Below are 17,442 nucleotides of genomic sequence, written 5' to 3' on the forward strand. Positions count from 1 at the left end.
CTAGAACCCAATGCTCACTGGCAGTTTCGAAACAGTCCAGGTTCGGGTAGGTGCTGCACAGAAGAAAAAAGAAAATCTTCCCTTTACACTTTAAAGGACCATATATGGCATGAAAGGCAAATTATCTTATTTAGCCTAATAATTTCTAATCTCAATTTTTTACTTAAACATAAGTAATAAGTAAAATAAAGTAAACTTAAAAAAAATAAAGATGTGGGGCACAGGTGAAAGACAGAACGGATATGGCACATGGGACAAGTAACATTAAAGAAAACTGACGCATACACAGTAAAGTCTTCAAAATGTTTAATAAAGTCTTCTTTTCTAAAGTGAATCCTATGAATTTGGGGACGATTCACAGTAATTGGAGACCTGTCTGTTCAAAACAAATAGAAATGAATTTGCAGGAATATGAAAAATGCAATACGTGTATATGAAGACACACAGAATAAGGCCCTGGTTTCAGTGTACATCAGCCTACATGCATGAGAATACAGTGAGACATAGGTTTTAGCTTGATGCATGTTCCGTATGCAGAATCCCAAAATTAAAATTTAAATGAGTTATATAAAATGCTAGTCTGAGAAAGGTCCAGTGTTTCGGCAAAAGCACTTGGTATTTATATATGTACAATTGGAATTACATACAGACCCGCAGAATGTTTAGTGTGGTACAATGAACAGCAGTGTCAGATGAAGGCAGACGATCTGATGGAGGTTTGGCCTTTTCCTATCCGCTTCTGTCCTTCATCTGTGGTGGCGTACACACGTCTAAATCTCTGGCTCCTCAGCTGAAGCTGGAGGATCAGGGCCCTCATAACGTTGATGAAAATTCGTTCTTTTCCTTATCTTCTCAGGCGCTTTTCTCCATAAAATAATCTCCTGTTAATAAATTTTAACAAAATAAAATACAAAAATTGAATTTTGCAGATTTAGAAACTTAGATATTTAATAGATGTCCCTTATGCAATGTTACTTTCCTACCTGATCTTCAGATTACTAGTTAGGATACACAATTACACCACACCTAGTAAAGCATCGATGTCCTGCTCTTTAACCCTTTCTTTGTTGCAGCATGTAAGTGAACTTTGTACTTCGTGTCACATGTTGCAGCAAAGAAATGGTTAACAGGAATCTGTCAGCACCTGGAGCAGACCAGAGGTGCAGACAGTGTGCATTAAGTGAAAGTTTACTGGTGCCTTTGCCCTAGCTCTCCAAGAAGGAGATGCTGCACAATTTCATATCTTTCACTGTAACCAAGTGTCAGAGAGGATTTGGCACGCCTCACCACTCCTCCCTCCTCCTCTTTATCCATGAATATTGTTGCACCAGACATCCTCCTGCACGCTTGCACCAGCCTCCATGTTCACACATGCACTGATGCTGTCAAGGGGCATGTGTGACTCTTCTTTTTTTTTTAGCTAAGGTGCTGTAGACTGGGGAAGCAGCGCACGTGTGCTGAGGGGCTAAAGCCAAGGCCCACAATCAGGACACTCTGCATCCGGTCTATAGTACCTGTGCGAACAATGAAGAGAAGAGGTGCGGCCTTTATTATCATTAGCAAACTGTCAGGACAGCGCGCATGGCCCTTGACAGCATCAGCGCATGCACAAATATGGAAGCTGGAGCGAGCACACAGAAGGCTGTCTGGCGCAGAATATTCATAAAGAAAGAGGGGGAGGAAGGAGAGGAGAGATGTGCTAGAGTGAGACACAAGCACCTTACCACAATTCAACAACAGTAGAAGATATGTCATTGTGCAGCCTCCTCTCCCCCAAAACCTAAGTTATCCATCTAACTAGTAAACGGTCACCTAATGCACACTCCAGGTGCTGACAGACTCCCTTTAAGCAGCAGTGCATTACCAGGGGCACGTGGGCAAGTGTCAACAGGTGGGGGAATAACCTACAGGTGAGGCAAATGCAGTGGAGAATGTGAAGTTTGAGGAAACAGTAATAGCTACCTGTTGTTTGAAATATCTTCTGTCTTCCTCATCGACAAGGACCAAGTTCAAGAAATACCTCACAGAAAACTTTTTATTTACGTCTCTCATTGTGGGTGTGGGGTCATAACCAGCAAGGAACAGCCGGATGGGAATGGACTCTCCTGCAATACAGCATGTAAGTGTCAAGAGCACAGGGTATGAGCAGTTTCTGTCACCTCAAAACCAAAAATGGTCAATAATGTGTATGCAACCAGCAAATTCACAGTGTAATGTGACCCTGAGGACCCTGTAAGGGATAATCTGCCAATGACAACAATCGTCAGATCGTGCCTTTTGGTCCTGACTGCGCATCGCTACAAGTTAAAAGTAATGCATGGCCAACGGCTGTACAATAAAGTACATACATATATGTCCACACTCCCCAGTATCTTTCTGGCAGATGTCCACAGCAGCCAGTGGAACTTCAGAGCCAGTTTCTGAGGAGACAGGCGCTCAGCCAATCACTGGCCAGACACCTGTCACTTGAGAGAACGGCTCTGAACTTTCACTGGCCGCTGCGGGCAGATGCCAAAAAAAGATACTGGGAAGCTTGGACAGTATGTATGTACTTTATTTTCTTTACACTTTTAAAGCATAGGCTGCATGAGCATCACTAACGAATATATATAGTGGTACCTTGGTTTAAGAGTAACTTTGATTAAAGCGTTTTGATTTAAGAGCTCACAGTTTTTCAAAATTGTGACTTGGGTGTAAGAGCATTGCTTTGGTTAAAGGGCTCCCTGTACTGGGTGGGAGGGGGAGGGACATGGTCTGCATAGCGGGGTCTACAGCCCTGTACTCTGACCCAGGAAGTCTCTCTCATCTTCCAAATCATAGCAGATCCACTTCAGGCTGGGGCTTACATCAGGGGACAGGACTGTGGAGGTAATCTCTCCATAGCTGTGACCCCTCTCTCCCCGGACAGAGAGCGCTGCATGTATGTGCCCACATCTGTCCTGCTCATTCCTTCATGCTCCCTACAGTCTCTGTCCGCCTTTGTGTTTCCCATCCTCTCCATTACTATACAGTAAATTATGATATCACACGTTCTGCTGTTTCTGAATGTTTGTTTCATTTGTTTTACAAGTTATTTAGAATAAATAATTTTTGGGGTGTGGAACCAATTGTCTGCATTTCTATGATTTCTTATGGGAAAATTTGCTTTGGTTTAAGATTGGATTTGAATTACAAGCGCAGTCCCAGAACAAATTATCCTCATAATCGATTCGGACCATCCAAATTAACCGAACTCTGTTCGGACCATAATATATATATATATATATATATATATATATATATATATATATATATATATACACATACACACACACAGTATACGTCTCTATGTCCCTAGCTGCCTGATTATTAAGCTGTGTAATAGCCTCTGTAGATGAGCGCTCATTTACATTACTCAGCGGCCTGTCTGACATGAAGCATAAAGAGACATGGTATACATGATCACCACAACTGTACTGCCCAGCATGTTATGTGCGTCTCTACAAAAAAAAAAAAAAAAAAAAAAAAAGACATTGACACACATTCAACATTTTGTTTTGTTTGTGTCCCAAACTGAAAGACAACACAAAATGCACACTACAAACACTTCTATATAGATTACCTTTTACTGGAGCGCCATCCATAATTTCATATTTTGCAACAGTTTCTGTTTCGGTTGTAGTACTGGGTCCTAGGAAACAAGAAAATCGCTGTCAAAAATCCTAGTAAGCTATCCTTACTATTAACAGAAATAAGGAATCACAGGACCTGCATATGGCATCATTCAGGTTTTATTGGTGGCCTATCCTTAGGAGAGGCCATCACTATCCAACTCCCAGAGGTGCCGCTAATGAGCTGACTGCTGTAATCACTGTGTTCAAGCAAGTGTTGTAGCCTCTTTACTTCCTACCTGGAAGCCTGCTATACACTGTGTAGTGGCTGTAACTAGCATTGCACTTCATCCAATTCCCTTCAAAAAGGAAAAGCTGCAATACAAGATACAGCCTTTACCCTGTGTACAGTGGACCTCCTGGTAGAAAGTGAAGCTGCATGCTAGCATGAGTGCAGAAGCCCCTTAAATCAACTTATCACTGGTGGTGCTGGGAGTGAGGGTAGGTTCACACTATGGAATCTGTGGCTCGTACCCGTTCATGGCGGTGCGCATATCCTCCGGTTCCATAGACACCATTCTATGGCTGGGCCGATTCCACCGTCTGCCGAAACAATAAACATGTCAGTTCTTTCAGCGGAAGGCGGAATCAGCCCGGCCATAGAATAGTGTTTACGGCACGGGCGGATAGGTGTGCCACTGCAAACGGGTACGAGACAGGGAATCCGCCATAACTTATCCGTACGGATCCCATAGGGTGAACCTAGCCTTAGATGCTGCCAATTTTTAAAATGGGAATTCTGAGTTAACCTACACCCCCCCCCCTACCCTTTACATCTCCAAAACAGGGCCCCAACTGCTTTGCTTTGAATGGACCAGCGACTCATCCATGTCCACTGTCACACAATTTATTGTCTATGGGGTTGCTGAAGTTTGGAGCCCTGTTCTTGAGATTGGAGGGTCCCAGCGGTTGGACCATCTGACACTAATCTTTTGGATAGGGGATAACGTAATTTAACTCTGAATATCCGTTTAAACATAGGCCGTACAGAACCCCTTGAATTTTAAGTTACTACAAAAAGACTCTACACAAGATGTAATCAGGTTGGAGGCATTTTAAAGTCTACCACAAGATTTTCATTTCATTTGTAACGTAGCTCTGACCTAATAACGTGCATAAGTAAAGTTAACTCCACGGAACTTCAGTGAACTGCTCCACGAACATAAATGCAGTGATAAAGCTGTAGCAGTGGCTTAGGTCAGCAGAGGCCAGAGAGATAGCATAAGGAAAGTAGCTTCATAATGGGTTGTCATGTCATTTTTACCTATTCCAGTAATTTCCTTTTTAATCAGCTGCAATTCCATGTGCTGAATTTTTATTCTGACCAGTAGGAAGTAAATTTTTCCAACAATGACATCCTTTAAGTGGTACCTTTGAAGCAAAACAGAAGATCGATCTATAAGCTAGAATTTATGATGACAATGTACCCAATGGGTTATTTTTAGGGAAAAGAAAAAGGTTACTGCAATTCAGAGTTTTCATGGGTAGGAAGTGATAGCCTTATTCAGCAAGGTCTTAGATATGCCATACCGTAAAATATGGCCGTAATTTTGAGGTACAAAATGCAGCCATATTTTTAATATAGTAACACACTCTGTAGAAGTCAATGAGAAATTGTCCGGCAGTGCACACATCGTATAGAACATCAGCTATAAATATGACCATCCTAATAATGAATATGCTCATTACCTACAACCTGCTTTTGCAAAATACAGCAGTTTTTTCCACATCTTTTGACACATTGTTTTATTGTTAGTGAAAATTAGAGTCTTATTTAGCTTCCATTTTACTGTGTGTGAACCTAGCATAGAGGCTTGTGTTGCAGTTTTGTTTGTGTGGCCACATTTGTGGCAGTTTTACATGAGACCTGTAAAGGATATATATGCCTCCTTTCTTCTGGATTCACTTTTGACTCAATACCCAATAGGCACCTTCTATTTCTTCAAAGGAGGACTCCAGGCATTTATATAATTTCAGATATTGTTGGAGTTGCAGAGAAAATGATAAACAGCCCATTTCCTCCAACCACTGGGGTTCTACTATTGAGTCTTCGGGTCCCCCGCTGAAGACTCTGACCACTACTTCCAAGACAGACCCGTCTCGGCAGTGACATCCCGCTCAGTCAATCACTGAAAGTAGTGGGACAACACTGCGGCCAGTGATCAGCTAAGTGGACTGTCACTGACGAGACTAGTCCATCTCTGAAGCAGTGGTCAGAGCCTTCAGCAGGGAACTAAAGAGATGCCACAGGAGACAAGGAGGACATGGTAAGTGAAAATAGACCAACAGGGTGACCATTGGGAGTCTGACTGCTGAGACCCCCACTGATTCCAAGATAAATTAAGGGTGCGTTCACACCTACAGGATCCACAGCAGATCTGCAGCGGATTTGATGGTGCAGATTTGATGCTGTGTTCAGTTATTTAAATGAAATCTGCTGTGGATCCACAACAGAAAATACGCTGTGGATCAGGTAAGTGTGAACGTACCCTAAAGGGGTTTTATGGGAAAACTTAACTAAACCTCTTACTAGGCCATAAATATCCAATTGGCAGGATGATGGCACCCCACCAATTCGTTGTTTGGCACAGCTGAAGCGCCCAGATGTACCTACTGTACAGAGCCAGAAATCTCAGCTCAGTATGTTGTGTAGTGGAAGTGCCGAGTTACTGCAGCTCAGCTCCCACTAAAGTAAATGGACGACGAGATGCAGTAACATGGCACAGCCACTACACAATGGACAGAGACAAGGCTTCCAGTTCCATTAATTTTGTACATCTGAGTGCCACAGTTCATCAGGAATATTCCAGAGTGAGCACCTCACCTTTTGGCCATTGGTTGGCTATTCAAAGGATTAGTAATTTCTGCTTAAAAAAAAACCCTAAATATAGATTGAAGTAAGACCTAATGTTTAATGGATATAGAAAATAGGTTGAAAACTCACTTAGATTTGTTGTATTCAAACTCTATATGCAAGCAGTCCTCGATCCCAACTTCCATTTTGATAGAGTTGTTGACATCTGGATATGTGGCAAGCTGGTGAACTATTAAATCATATTCCTTCACCAGGTCTGACAGGCGTCGCACTATTGTCACCTTTAAGAAATACCTGGAAAACAATCAATTGACTGCTGATCACTATTGACATCACCTACTTGCACACATACTATATCCTTACTATGCTGTACATGCATATGAAAATGAAGGGTCTTCAGTGCAATTGATGAATCTATCAGCACTGATAACTATTACTGTACATACCTTAACCTTACATTAGACCCTATGTAGGACTCGTAAGGCTTCTCAACTTGCATGAATTCAAAATCATAACTTCTGCTTTGTGTCAGCTCCCCAGGCAGGGCCAGTTCTTTCACAAGGTTCACAAACTCATGTGTATTGCTTTTATCATTGAACAGTTCTTTTTATAAAGAAAAAGAAAAGAAAGAAATACATTAAAAAGTAGATTTGGTTACAGACTGCAAAAATATATGACCACCACAAAGACAGATTTACTTACATGGTCTCACCAGTTTTATTATGCCAATTGATAATCTTGCATATTACCATTGTCTAATGCAAGTTTAGACCAGCTATTAGTTCCATTACTTTACTCTTAAGTTCACACTGCGTTTTTTTAAATCCGTTTAACGTTTCCACTTTATGTGGAAAAAAAATGGATGGAATTGTGTGCCATCTGTTTGGACTAATTTTTCATCGGCTTTCATTAAAAAAAAAAAAACCACAAAATTATAATTTTTATATATATATATATATATACACATATATATATATATATATATATATATATATATATATATATATATAATTATTATTATTATTTTTTTTTTTAAGCATACACCAAAACGTGGATGATCATGTTTTACTATACGTTAAAAGTAACCATGTAAAATTGGATCTGTTAAATGGACAGCAATAACGCAGGAAATCTAAAATGAAGTTTCAGATTCTGCTTTACCGCTCAGTTTGTCAGAGGGGCAGGCCTAAGCACTCGTACTAGCGTCGACGTCTATCTTCGTATAGACATGCGCCATACAGCTTGAGTTTGCAAACAGCACTGGAAATTAATAAAGGTATGTTTCCAGGGCTTTGCAGGCTTAGACTCGGGAAACACATATGCTTGGGCACCATGGTAGGAGCTTTACTTACTGTTTATTAGGTTTATAGTGTGTTTGGGGTTCAGTGGTTCCCTTTAAGTAAAGAGTCTATGGAGTAAATTTATAAATTTCTGTAAGCCAGAAAACTGGCATAAAAATAGTCAAACTTGCAACTTTTTAGCATATTTGTGCCGCACTAGCAAATTTCTTAAAACATTAAAGGAGGCAAAGAGAGAAATCTGCAGTGTGTGTGTGTGTGTGTGTGTGTGTGTGTGTGTGTGTGTGTGTGAGCAAGGCCCAATCAAACCAAGTAATATCTAGTGCTTCATCTAGCTTTAGTTAAGTGAATACTGGCCAGGTGTAGTCCATGCTAAACCTCATTGCTTGCTCACCAGCATGGACAATACAGACACATGCTGCTGTAACTATACATAAGGAATATGACCATTTTCTGGTAAAAATCTAACACCACATCAGTTACATACTACAAGGTTTGCATCTCTCCTACAGATTTCATACTCTACTTAGGATGACACCTATTCTTTTGTTCCCCCATATTCTTTATACAGGGTTTGTTACCAGATTCTATAAAATAGATGATATGCAAGCTCACCAATTTGTCCAACAAACTCGATTCGTATTCCCTGATGCTCTAGCCTTTTACCGGGTTGTTTGAAGACTATATTGACCTAAAAAGAAGAAAAGCTTTTTAGTTCTCATTCTACTTAAGAAGACATCAGTAATTCATATAGACAAGAGCTGCTCAGTAAGCGATGGGGTATGCTGAAGTGTGCAAATATGACTGCAGAAAAGCTGCATTTCCACCTCTCTGCCAATCAGGCTATAAGCTTCACCGCTGAATGTTGTCTGCTAGGGCCAGTTTTACAGGAGCATATTACATGCGTATTTGTGCATCTGTATTACAGAAACCAGACCCGGCCTGACCGCAGGTCTGATGCCCTGAACGGACACAAATGCAAAAACACATACATATAACATGCACATGTTGAACTGGCCTAAGTAATCTTTTAAGGATAGATTATTGGGCAGCAGAATGAGTACTAAATTGAGGCTTGGCAGACCATTAATCATGCTCCATTTGCCCCCACTTAAAAGGGGTTTCCTGGATGCTAAAATATTTTCATATGTGCTTGAAAATACCACAGCAATATGCTTACATTATTATACTCGTTCCTCCTCCCTCTGTGACCCTGCTGATATCTACAGGAAGATCTTCTCCTATTTCTGTAAAAAATACACAACACCTAACTAGCTACGCTGTCTATTATAAGTCACATTTCCTATTAATAATTGGCTTACTGTTTTCCTATTATGAGTGCTTGAGAATGTCAGTAGAGAAGGCAATGTTATCTGCCATTACATGGCTGTGTAATGTTAAATATAGAGAAAAGTTTTCTAGGAGTTCTTTATTAGATAAGCAGACAAGTTATTTTTGGAATCTTTCGGAGTACAGAGGCCCATTCACCAGACAAGTGTACAATTAAACGTCTGAGAGGCCACAACATTTGAAGGGATATCCTGGATAAACAGGACATATATTATATCTACTTACCTCTTCCCATACATCTCCAGCACTGGATTGCCGCTCCAGGACCCCCGACGGGCTCCTGGATCTCCAGCAGAGCCAACATCACGACCTGCCTGATAGACCGTCCGCTCAGCCAGTCAGTGACTGGGCCAGGCTGGGCATTCCCTCCCACCCCGAGTCGTGATGTCATCCCTACTCTGGGTAAATGCCTTCTGGCGGGGGTCCCAAGGCCAGTCATGCGGTGCATCGCGGGCATAAGGAAAGGTAAGCAATACTTGCTTGATATTTTATTCCCTGTCCCTGCTGGCTGTCAAATTTTGGAAATGTCCGGACTTCTCCTTTAAGTAACTTTTGAGGATAAGATACTGGACCATGGAAGTCCTACTCACTTTTATGCTAAGCCTCATCTACTTTTTTCAAGGTAGTGAGGGTGGTGTTAAAAAAAAAAAAAAAACATGGCATAAACATAATGATAAATGTCCCCTTTAAATGGCTACATAAAGCAAAGACACACTTACCTTTCCAGCTACCGACTCCCCATCATAGAACAAGAAGTGTTTTTCAATTTTGCCTTCTTCGGTTTTAATCTCAGAAAGCTTCCTGGTCTCGGCATCATTGAGCACAACTTCTATCTCGCAAATTGGACCAAATAAACCACTCAGAAAACTCTGCAGGAAAAGCAGAAGTTACAAATCAGAGCAAACTCATGATCAAAAAACCCTACAGGGAAACAGACACAAGATGTCCGCTCCTTGGGAATGACTACAGGTTATGTACTATTTACAGCGGACAGCCTAAGGCTGCAGTAATGCCACATAACAAACAGACACAAGATGTCCGCTCCTCCGGAATGACTACAGGTTATGTACCATTTACAGCGGACAGCCTTAGGCTGCAGTACTGCCACATAACAGCCTACTCGCTGACTGCAAGAAGTGGTGCTGCCCCAGGGATGCAGCCATTTCAAATGCACCCAATGCATCATTTTACTTTTTTTTTTTTTTTTTTTTTAACAGGTGAAACCTCTGACACGTGATAAACATTTTGCCGTACTTTACTATACGTCCTGGCACTATTCATCCTTATAGGGTTGTTCCATATTTGTAAGGTAGCCGCCTGATCATGCATGTGTGTCACATAACCACTCTATGAACAGTATGTGTAATGAGTTTGACTATAGGAGACATGTCAACAGCTTGTCATCCCTAGAAGACAGAAACTGTGTGTGCAACGTGCAGAAAGCCAAGTAAATTCTTCCACTGTGCATAACTCCAGGGGAGAAAATCATATGGCTGGAGAATCACATGACAAGTGACAATGACAGATCTGATCACTGTATTGGAGGAGCTAGGTCTCACGCTTTGAGGACACATGACACATCAGGATTGTTGGTTTCAAATCACAGACAGAGCACGATATTGATAGCTATTAAAAAAAAAGTTTCAATAGCTTCAGAAAAGCAATGAAAACGTCGAAGTCAATCTGCCACATTAGCAAAGTGGGTCTATGCTCCCTTATAGTGTTAGCCAGATCTGACAGCTTGGACATTGATTTATTTAGTCTGCTTACATTAGTGCTGTGGTTGCCTGAGAGAGTTCAATATGTCAGTCTTAGGTCTCCTAGAACCGCAGGCATCCAGAGAACTGTGCCACTAATGTATGTAGACTTAGGGTACGTTCACACTTACCGGATCCGCAGCTGATTTTCTGCTGCGTATCCGCAGCAGATTGCATTTAAATAACTGAACACAGCATCAAATCTGCTGCAGATCCTGTAGGTGTGAACGCACCCTAAGGGTATAAACCCACACACCGTATACGCAGCAGATATGCAACAAATACGCAGCAGATTTGTTGGTACAGATTTGATGCTGTGTTCAGTTATTTAGATCTAATCTGCTGCGAGTTTGCTGCGTATCGCAGCAGTAAATACGCTGCATATACGGTGTGTGGGTTTATACCCTAAAGGTTCCTGGGCTCTCCTATTGGTGATAGGGGTTGGGAGTGATGGAAAAATCACAGCTGACCCCTTTGTTTTGGAAGAGATGAGCCGCAACGAGAGCACTCTGCCTGCGGCTTATCCCTCCCCATAGTGAATCCAGGAACACTAGGCCATGTCAAACGTTCCTGTGAGTGGTAAGGACAGGTGGAAGACATAAATGACGGCTGATCAGTTTTTAAAAGTGTATGGGGACCTTTAAGCAATCAATGGCCGAGCCATCACGTTTGGGTTCAGCTACTTTAAAAGGAGAAAACAGGCTGTTGCAAAAATCAGATCACACATTTCTTACCTCTCCCCATGTCTGCGATGAGCTGTGTGACTAGCTCCGAGACCCCAGCAGGAAGGCATTTTCCCCCCAAGTTGTGATGACGCCACAATTCGAGGGGAAAATACCCATCTGGGCTGATGGATTGCATGCTTGGCATCCCACCCCAGTCACTGACTGGCTGATCGGGCAGTCCATCAACCGAGAGAGTCCCAGAGAGGTGACCCAGTGCTTGGAGAGGCACGGAGAGAGGTGAATTGCTATAGTTTGTCATGTTCCCCCTGCAGTTTAATTATTTTTTTTTTTTTACATGGCCGGACATCTCCTTCAGGTACACTGAACACTATTCCCCAAATATGTATAAATCACACCCCCGCTCCAACCATCATCATCCAAATTTCCACACATTTACCAGAAGGGTAACCTTTCTTTACTAGGACATATCACATGCACCAAAAATAAGCAGTCTCTTCCCAGCAGCCAATAGCCGTCTCACAACACGAATCGCTGACTGTCAACAAATCACTCTTCCTTGTTATGGGAGCAATTCAGGTAATGGGTTTATATATAGAGCTGGTGTTTTGCAGTTCCTAACATGCCGTATATGTCATCACTGATAAACAGCAGCTTTCACTATCTGTATACCTAGCATTATTCTTATACAAGTACCCCCACCTGGGACATTTATGGCATTTCCAAAGGGCAGTCCTGCTCTATAGGGGAGATTTATCAAGCTTTATTATAGTAGCACACAGCAACCAATCACGGCTCAGCTTTTATTTCCCACATTGTTCTGGTAAAATGAAAGCAGCTATGGGCAACAAAGAGAATCTTACTATGAGACATCACAATAAATCTCCCCCTATGCTCCCAGGGTTGGGTGGCACCAGATGCTGTGAAGGGGCATGTATTCAGGGGCGACCACCTCGACCCACAATCAGCGCATGAATTTCTTACAGTCCGTTTACATAGAATTATCATTTGAGTTTTTGCAATAACGATAGCATTTGAGCGATAATCAGCTTGTGTAAACACTGCGAATGATCAAGCGATGAGCGAGAAATCGTTCATCATTATCTTTCAAGATGTTCTCAAATGGTCGTTGGCTGAAAATTTGCACATTGCTTCATCTAAACAGTCTATGTGTGAGATGGGCTTAAGCGATCTTAAAATGAACGTAATGACGATTTAATTCTAACGCTTTATCTCTTTGTCTAAATTATAAAAAACAATTTGTTGCTTCAAAATCGTTAAATGATCGATTGGGCGAATTATCGCTCTGTGTACACGCACCATTAGGCTGGCCTCTGCGGTAATCAGTCTACCTGTGTGTGCTGAGAAGCCATAAGTGGTCTGCTCATACCACATAGTCCGTCCCCACCATTCACCAGACACACATGGTGTAACCATCACAGCACTGAAATCAGCTTGTCCGTCACAACATCTGCTAAAGGAGGGCAGCATAAATGTGGTGGTCTGGCAGCAAATTCTGAAAATCGGCTGCCAACATATCCCTGCTTGACGCACAGCCACATTAGATTCAATGCCCCGACACTAGTCATTTGACGTAAAAAAAAAAATTAATACCACAGTAATCTAGTTCAGTAATCTACACAAGTCACTGACAAAAATTATTTTTTTTCCCAGGTACTCTGGGAAAACTCCAAAATAAGGCCGGGTTCACACAGCATTTTTTTCATCCATTTTTTTAAGCCTTTTTTTTGCTTAAAACAGATGGGAAAAAAAACGCAGTGTGAACCTAGCCTTACCAAGCAAAAGGCCACAGTCTATAAGTAAAATCATAATGCGACCTGAAAGCTACAAGACGGAATCCTGCAGTTGCTATATCCCAATGACGACACTGCCAGCTTCAGCCTTGCTTAGACTTGCCATATGGACGTTGCATAGATGACAAATTACAATGAGCTTATACTGATGGGCATTGAGACTGGCAGGAATATGCATGGCTTGTTTCAACCCAAAGGACACTGCAGCTCATTAGGTTAGTCGGTCATCACCCATAGACCTCAATGGGGTAGTAGGGCCAGGAATGAACTAAAAAGCTAATTATTTCTTAATATCTTATACACATATCCATGTAAATAATAATTGGAAAAAAACAACATGTGAAACTGACCCACATCCTCCCCTGCATTGCAGAGCTGCTCAGTACCCTTTATTATTAGCAAGGGAGAACCACTGGAGAGTTCTGGCCATTCACTGATATGTAATACAACATTCCCGCTACAGGAGGCAGTAGCACCCCTAGTAGTCAGCATACCACAGGGGGGCTGCATAAGGAAGATGCCTTACAGAACATGTTGGTTAGTGACCCCAAAGGACCCTTGAAGATCTCTGTAAAATATCAACTACACACTTTGGCTGGCTTCTTCTACTGTAAATGGCAGCTGACCACACACCTAGAGCTCAGCCTTTTCTCCATGTACACATCAGGTTTGCTGCTTCCAGCACGTGCACATTTTCCGTAGACTTTGACATCTACTACGGAAAAGAAAATCCACTGCATGTCCCTCAGGCCAGTGCTCAGGGCAGACATTTTGGGCTGTTTTTCCTCTTTTCCTACCCCAAAAACATGCAAGAGATGACAGTTTTCTGGGCATTCCCCTATCCAGAGGGATCACCCCGTCATACTAAATGCCCCGACATGCCAAATGGAAAAGGGTGACAGGACTGAGACACCAGTGGGAGGACCTCAGGATCAGGAATATTAGTCCCTCCCCTGCACTGCAGATTTCTGGGAAAATAATGAAATTGGGAAATAAATGGATGTTGTGTAGTAGGATATGCACAGCGTGTTCCAAAACCCCCACTTGCATTTGTGGACATAAATACATGGTACAACAGGCTAGTGCAAGAGTGTGGCAAGTGTGCAAGAACAAGGGCATCTAATAAGAATCTAACAATAGACACATAAAACGAGAGCACAATCCATCATGTGCCGTAGCACACCATGGAGCTCTGGAATCAGTCACATGGTTCTGCTTATTAGAGCAGAACTACCGTGCAATAAAATGTGAATGTGAATAGCCCCTTTACCCACACCAGACCCGGAAGTGTGGTGAATTATACTCACCGCATCACGTGTCGACCCCTGTCCGCCATCTTGGGACAATAACGTAGTCTTCGGGAGGCCGTCCAAACCGCTCCAGGCGTCCCCCCTCTGTCGCGTCATCAGCAGCTCAGCCGCGATAATCGCGGCTGAGCGCAGTTATGACGCGGCAGAGGGGGGGGGGCATGAGGGACGGCTGGAGTGGTTCGGACGGCCTCCCGAAGACTACGTCATTGTCCCAATATGGCGGACGGGGGTCGACACGAGATGCGGTGAGTATAATGCACCACACTTCCGGGTCTAGCGTGGTTGGGGGGAAACACGGGGAAGGGGGCCATTCACATACATAACACACATTACAAAGTTGTATAACTTTGTAATGTGTGGTATTTTGTGAATAATTGTTTAGCGCCGCACTACCCCATTAATGCATATCACGCCTGAAATGGGGTACCAATGTAGAGTCCGAACGGTCCTGGTGCTGAAGACTGCAAGCTAGTATGGAGTAGCACGCCGGGATGCTCCCTGAGTGGGGGCCCATGTAAAATTGCAGGAAAGAAAAAAGAAAGAATTGCCAAACTCCTTGGAAACACCAGCACTGTCTTCACAAAGTCATGGGACCAAAGTTTTAGGTGAAAGAAATAAAGTGTTTATTTCAGAAAGCACAAATATTATTGCTATCTGATACAACGATTTATATTTCTTTCACCTAAAACTTTGGTCCCATGACTTTGTGAAGACAACGCTGGTGTTTCAAAGGAGTTTGGCAATTTTTTATTTTTTCCTTTCCTGCATTATATATATATATAGCACACCGATCATTGAAAGACGACGACATATCAGCCCTTGTCCATGGCTCCTGATACGTGGTATATTAGCCAGCATAGGTCAGTGTGCATACAGAACGCTCTTTTCCTATGGCTACCCTAAGGAACACAGAGGGGGATTCACTGGGTGCTACCGCAGTCATAGGGATAAGACAGTAAGTAAATTTACCAGTTAGGTAGGCTATTATTTCTCCTACATGAAATACACAGAAAATTGTACTCAGACTCTTAGAGGTCTAGACAGGTCTGTCCTATTGGCGGATCCATTTTAGGTTGCATGCACAATGTTGTATTAAAGGGCCACTCCAGCGAAAATCTTTTTCTTTCAAATCAAGTGGTTTCAGTAAGTTATAAACATTGGTAATTTACTTCTACTAAAAAATCTCAAGTCTTACCATATTTATCAGCTGCTGTATGTCCTGTAAGAAGTGGTGTTTTCTGACACAGTACTCTCTGCTGCCACCTCTGTTTGAGACAGGAACTGTCCTGAGCAGGAGAGGTTTTCTATGGGGATTTGCTACTTGTCTGGACAGTTCCTGTTATGGACAGAGGTGGCAGCAGAGAGCACTGTGTCAGACTGAAAGGAAAACAACACTTCCTGCGGGACATCCAGCAGCTGATAAGTATGGGAAGACTTTTTAAATAGAAGTAAATTACAAATCTACATAACTTTCAGAACCCAGTTGATTTGAAAGAAAAAAAAAAAAAAAAAAAAAGATTTTCGCTGGCTAACCCCTTTAAGAGGTGCCTCTTTATTACAGGCCATCCATGTTAGATTGGTGGGGGTCGTGCCAGCCCACAAATAGTGCTATTACAAATCCATAGCATCGGGCAGAGCAGGCTGCCATCACTTGTTTATTGCTTGGTGGTCAGCCGGAGTACACAGGGTGCTATAGGGCCGCACTGTGTAATACTACCATGGCATTCCAGGTAATGGGACCAAGCTACACCTATGGGGGGATGCAATGATCCATGGAAATACAACTGTACTACTCCTGGGCAGTTTCTGATTCTGTATGGTGTGAACAGACCTGAAAGGTGGAAGCATATGGGAGGAGGATACAGAAGTGTCCATCTTGTGCAGGACCACCACCACCAGCTGGAGGGCACACTGGTAAAGGAAGGTAAGAACCTGGCCCAGAGCCTGCACAGCAGGTGCCCCCGCCATACCACTACTGTCCTGAGGGGGCGCCACCTGCAGTGCCTCCCCCAAACTACTGCAGGAACTTTCTCCGGGGCACCTGGCGGGGATGGCTCTATCTATGGGGATGGCAATGTGCAGGGTGAGGCTCCATGCCCAGCCTATGGCTGCTCTCCCCAGGCTGATGGCCACTGATACCAGGCACAGGCCCTGGGTGCTGCCCACAACTCTGCCCAGTGACAGCCAGGCTGCACACTCCCTGCGGGCACAGAGGTGCAGGGGGGTGCACAGGAGAGCAGGTGGGCCCGGCCAGCGGGGGGGGGGGGGCGGCATCACATGTCTGGGGGAAGTTGTGCCGTACTTGTGACAGCTCAGGCCGGCTGTCCCGCCCCGCACTAGGCCCCGGCTCAGCCCCGGCCTCTCCTGCTGTGCACGCCGCCCTGGTCCCTGCCGCACCGGGTCTCTGCAGGAGGCCGCTCTCCCCGGCGTCCCCGGACACTCACCATCTTCTACCACCGACCGGACCAGACCCTCCGCACCGACCGCACAGCTCCACCCGCTGCCGCCGTCACGTGACTCCGGGGGGCGGGCACCGGCTGACGTCTGAGTCCCGTGGGGTCGGTCAGCTGACCAGAGGAGTCGTGTGATGTAAACAGCGGCCGGGCGGAAGTGCTGCGATACGTGGACGCGGTACCGCCAACATACGGGGATGTGCACCTGAGAAGAGACCTTTGTAGAGCCCGGCAGCCAATTTAAAGGGGGACTCCATGCTTATTCAGCCCCAGCTAGTTAGGTCACCAGTGACAGTGATATATAATACTGTC

General features: G+C 43.6%; 1 protein-coding gene across 1 annotated transcript; it reads right to left on the minus strand.

The window, feature by feature from the left end:
* Nucleotides 1-291: 291 nt before the first annotated feature.
* On the minus strand, nt 292-17,230 carry VPS26A (VPS26 retromer complex component A). Its single transcript, XM_069980434.1, has 9 exons — nt 17,122-17,230; nt 9,833-9,982; nt 8,379-8,454; nt 6,912-7,068; nt 6,595-6,759; nt 4,915-5,021; nt 3,602-3,670; nt 1,963-2,105; nt 292-881 (listed from the first exon to the last, which is right to left on the minus strand). The coding sequence occupies exons 1-9, from the start codon at nt 17,122-17,124 to the stop codon at nt 771-773; spliced, it is 981 nt and encodes a 326-aa protein (XP_069836535.1). The 5' UTR covers nt 17,125-17,230; the 3' UTR covers nt 292-770.
* Between the last annotated feature and the right edge of the window lie 212 nt (nt 17,231-17,442).

This window comes from Dendropsophus ebraccatus, chromosome 8 (assembly GCF_027789765.1).
Source record: "Dendropsophus ebraccatus isolate aDenEbr1 chromosome 8, aDenEbr1.pat, whole genome shotgun sequence".
NCBI classification, from domain to species: domain Eukaryota; kingdom Metazoa; phylum Chordata; class Amphibia; order Anura; family Hylidae; genus Dendropsophus; species Dendropsophus ebraccatus.

Coding starts and splice junctions, on each gene's coding strand:
- VPS26A (XM_069980434.1), bottom strand. Junction 2,106..3,601: donor GGATGGCGCTCCAGTAAAAG/GTAATCTATATA, acceptor GCTGTATTGCAG/GAGAGTCCATTCCCATCCGG. Junction 882..1,962: donor GAAGATATTTCAAACAACAG/GTAGCTATTACT, acceptor ATTTATTAACAG/GAGATTATTTTATGGAGAAA.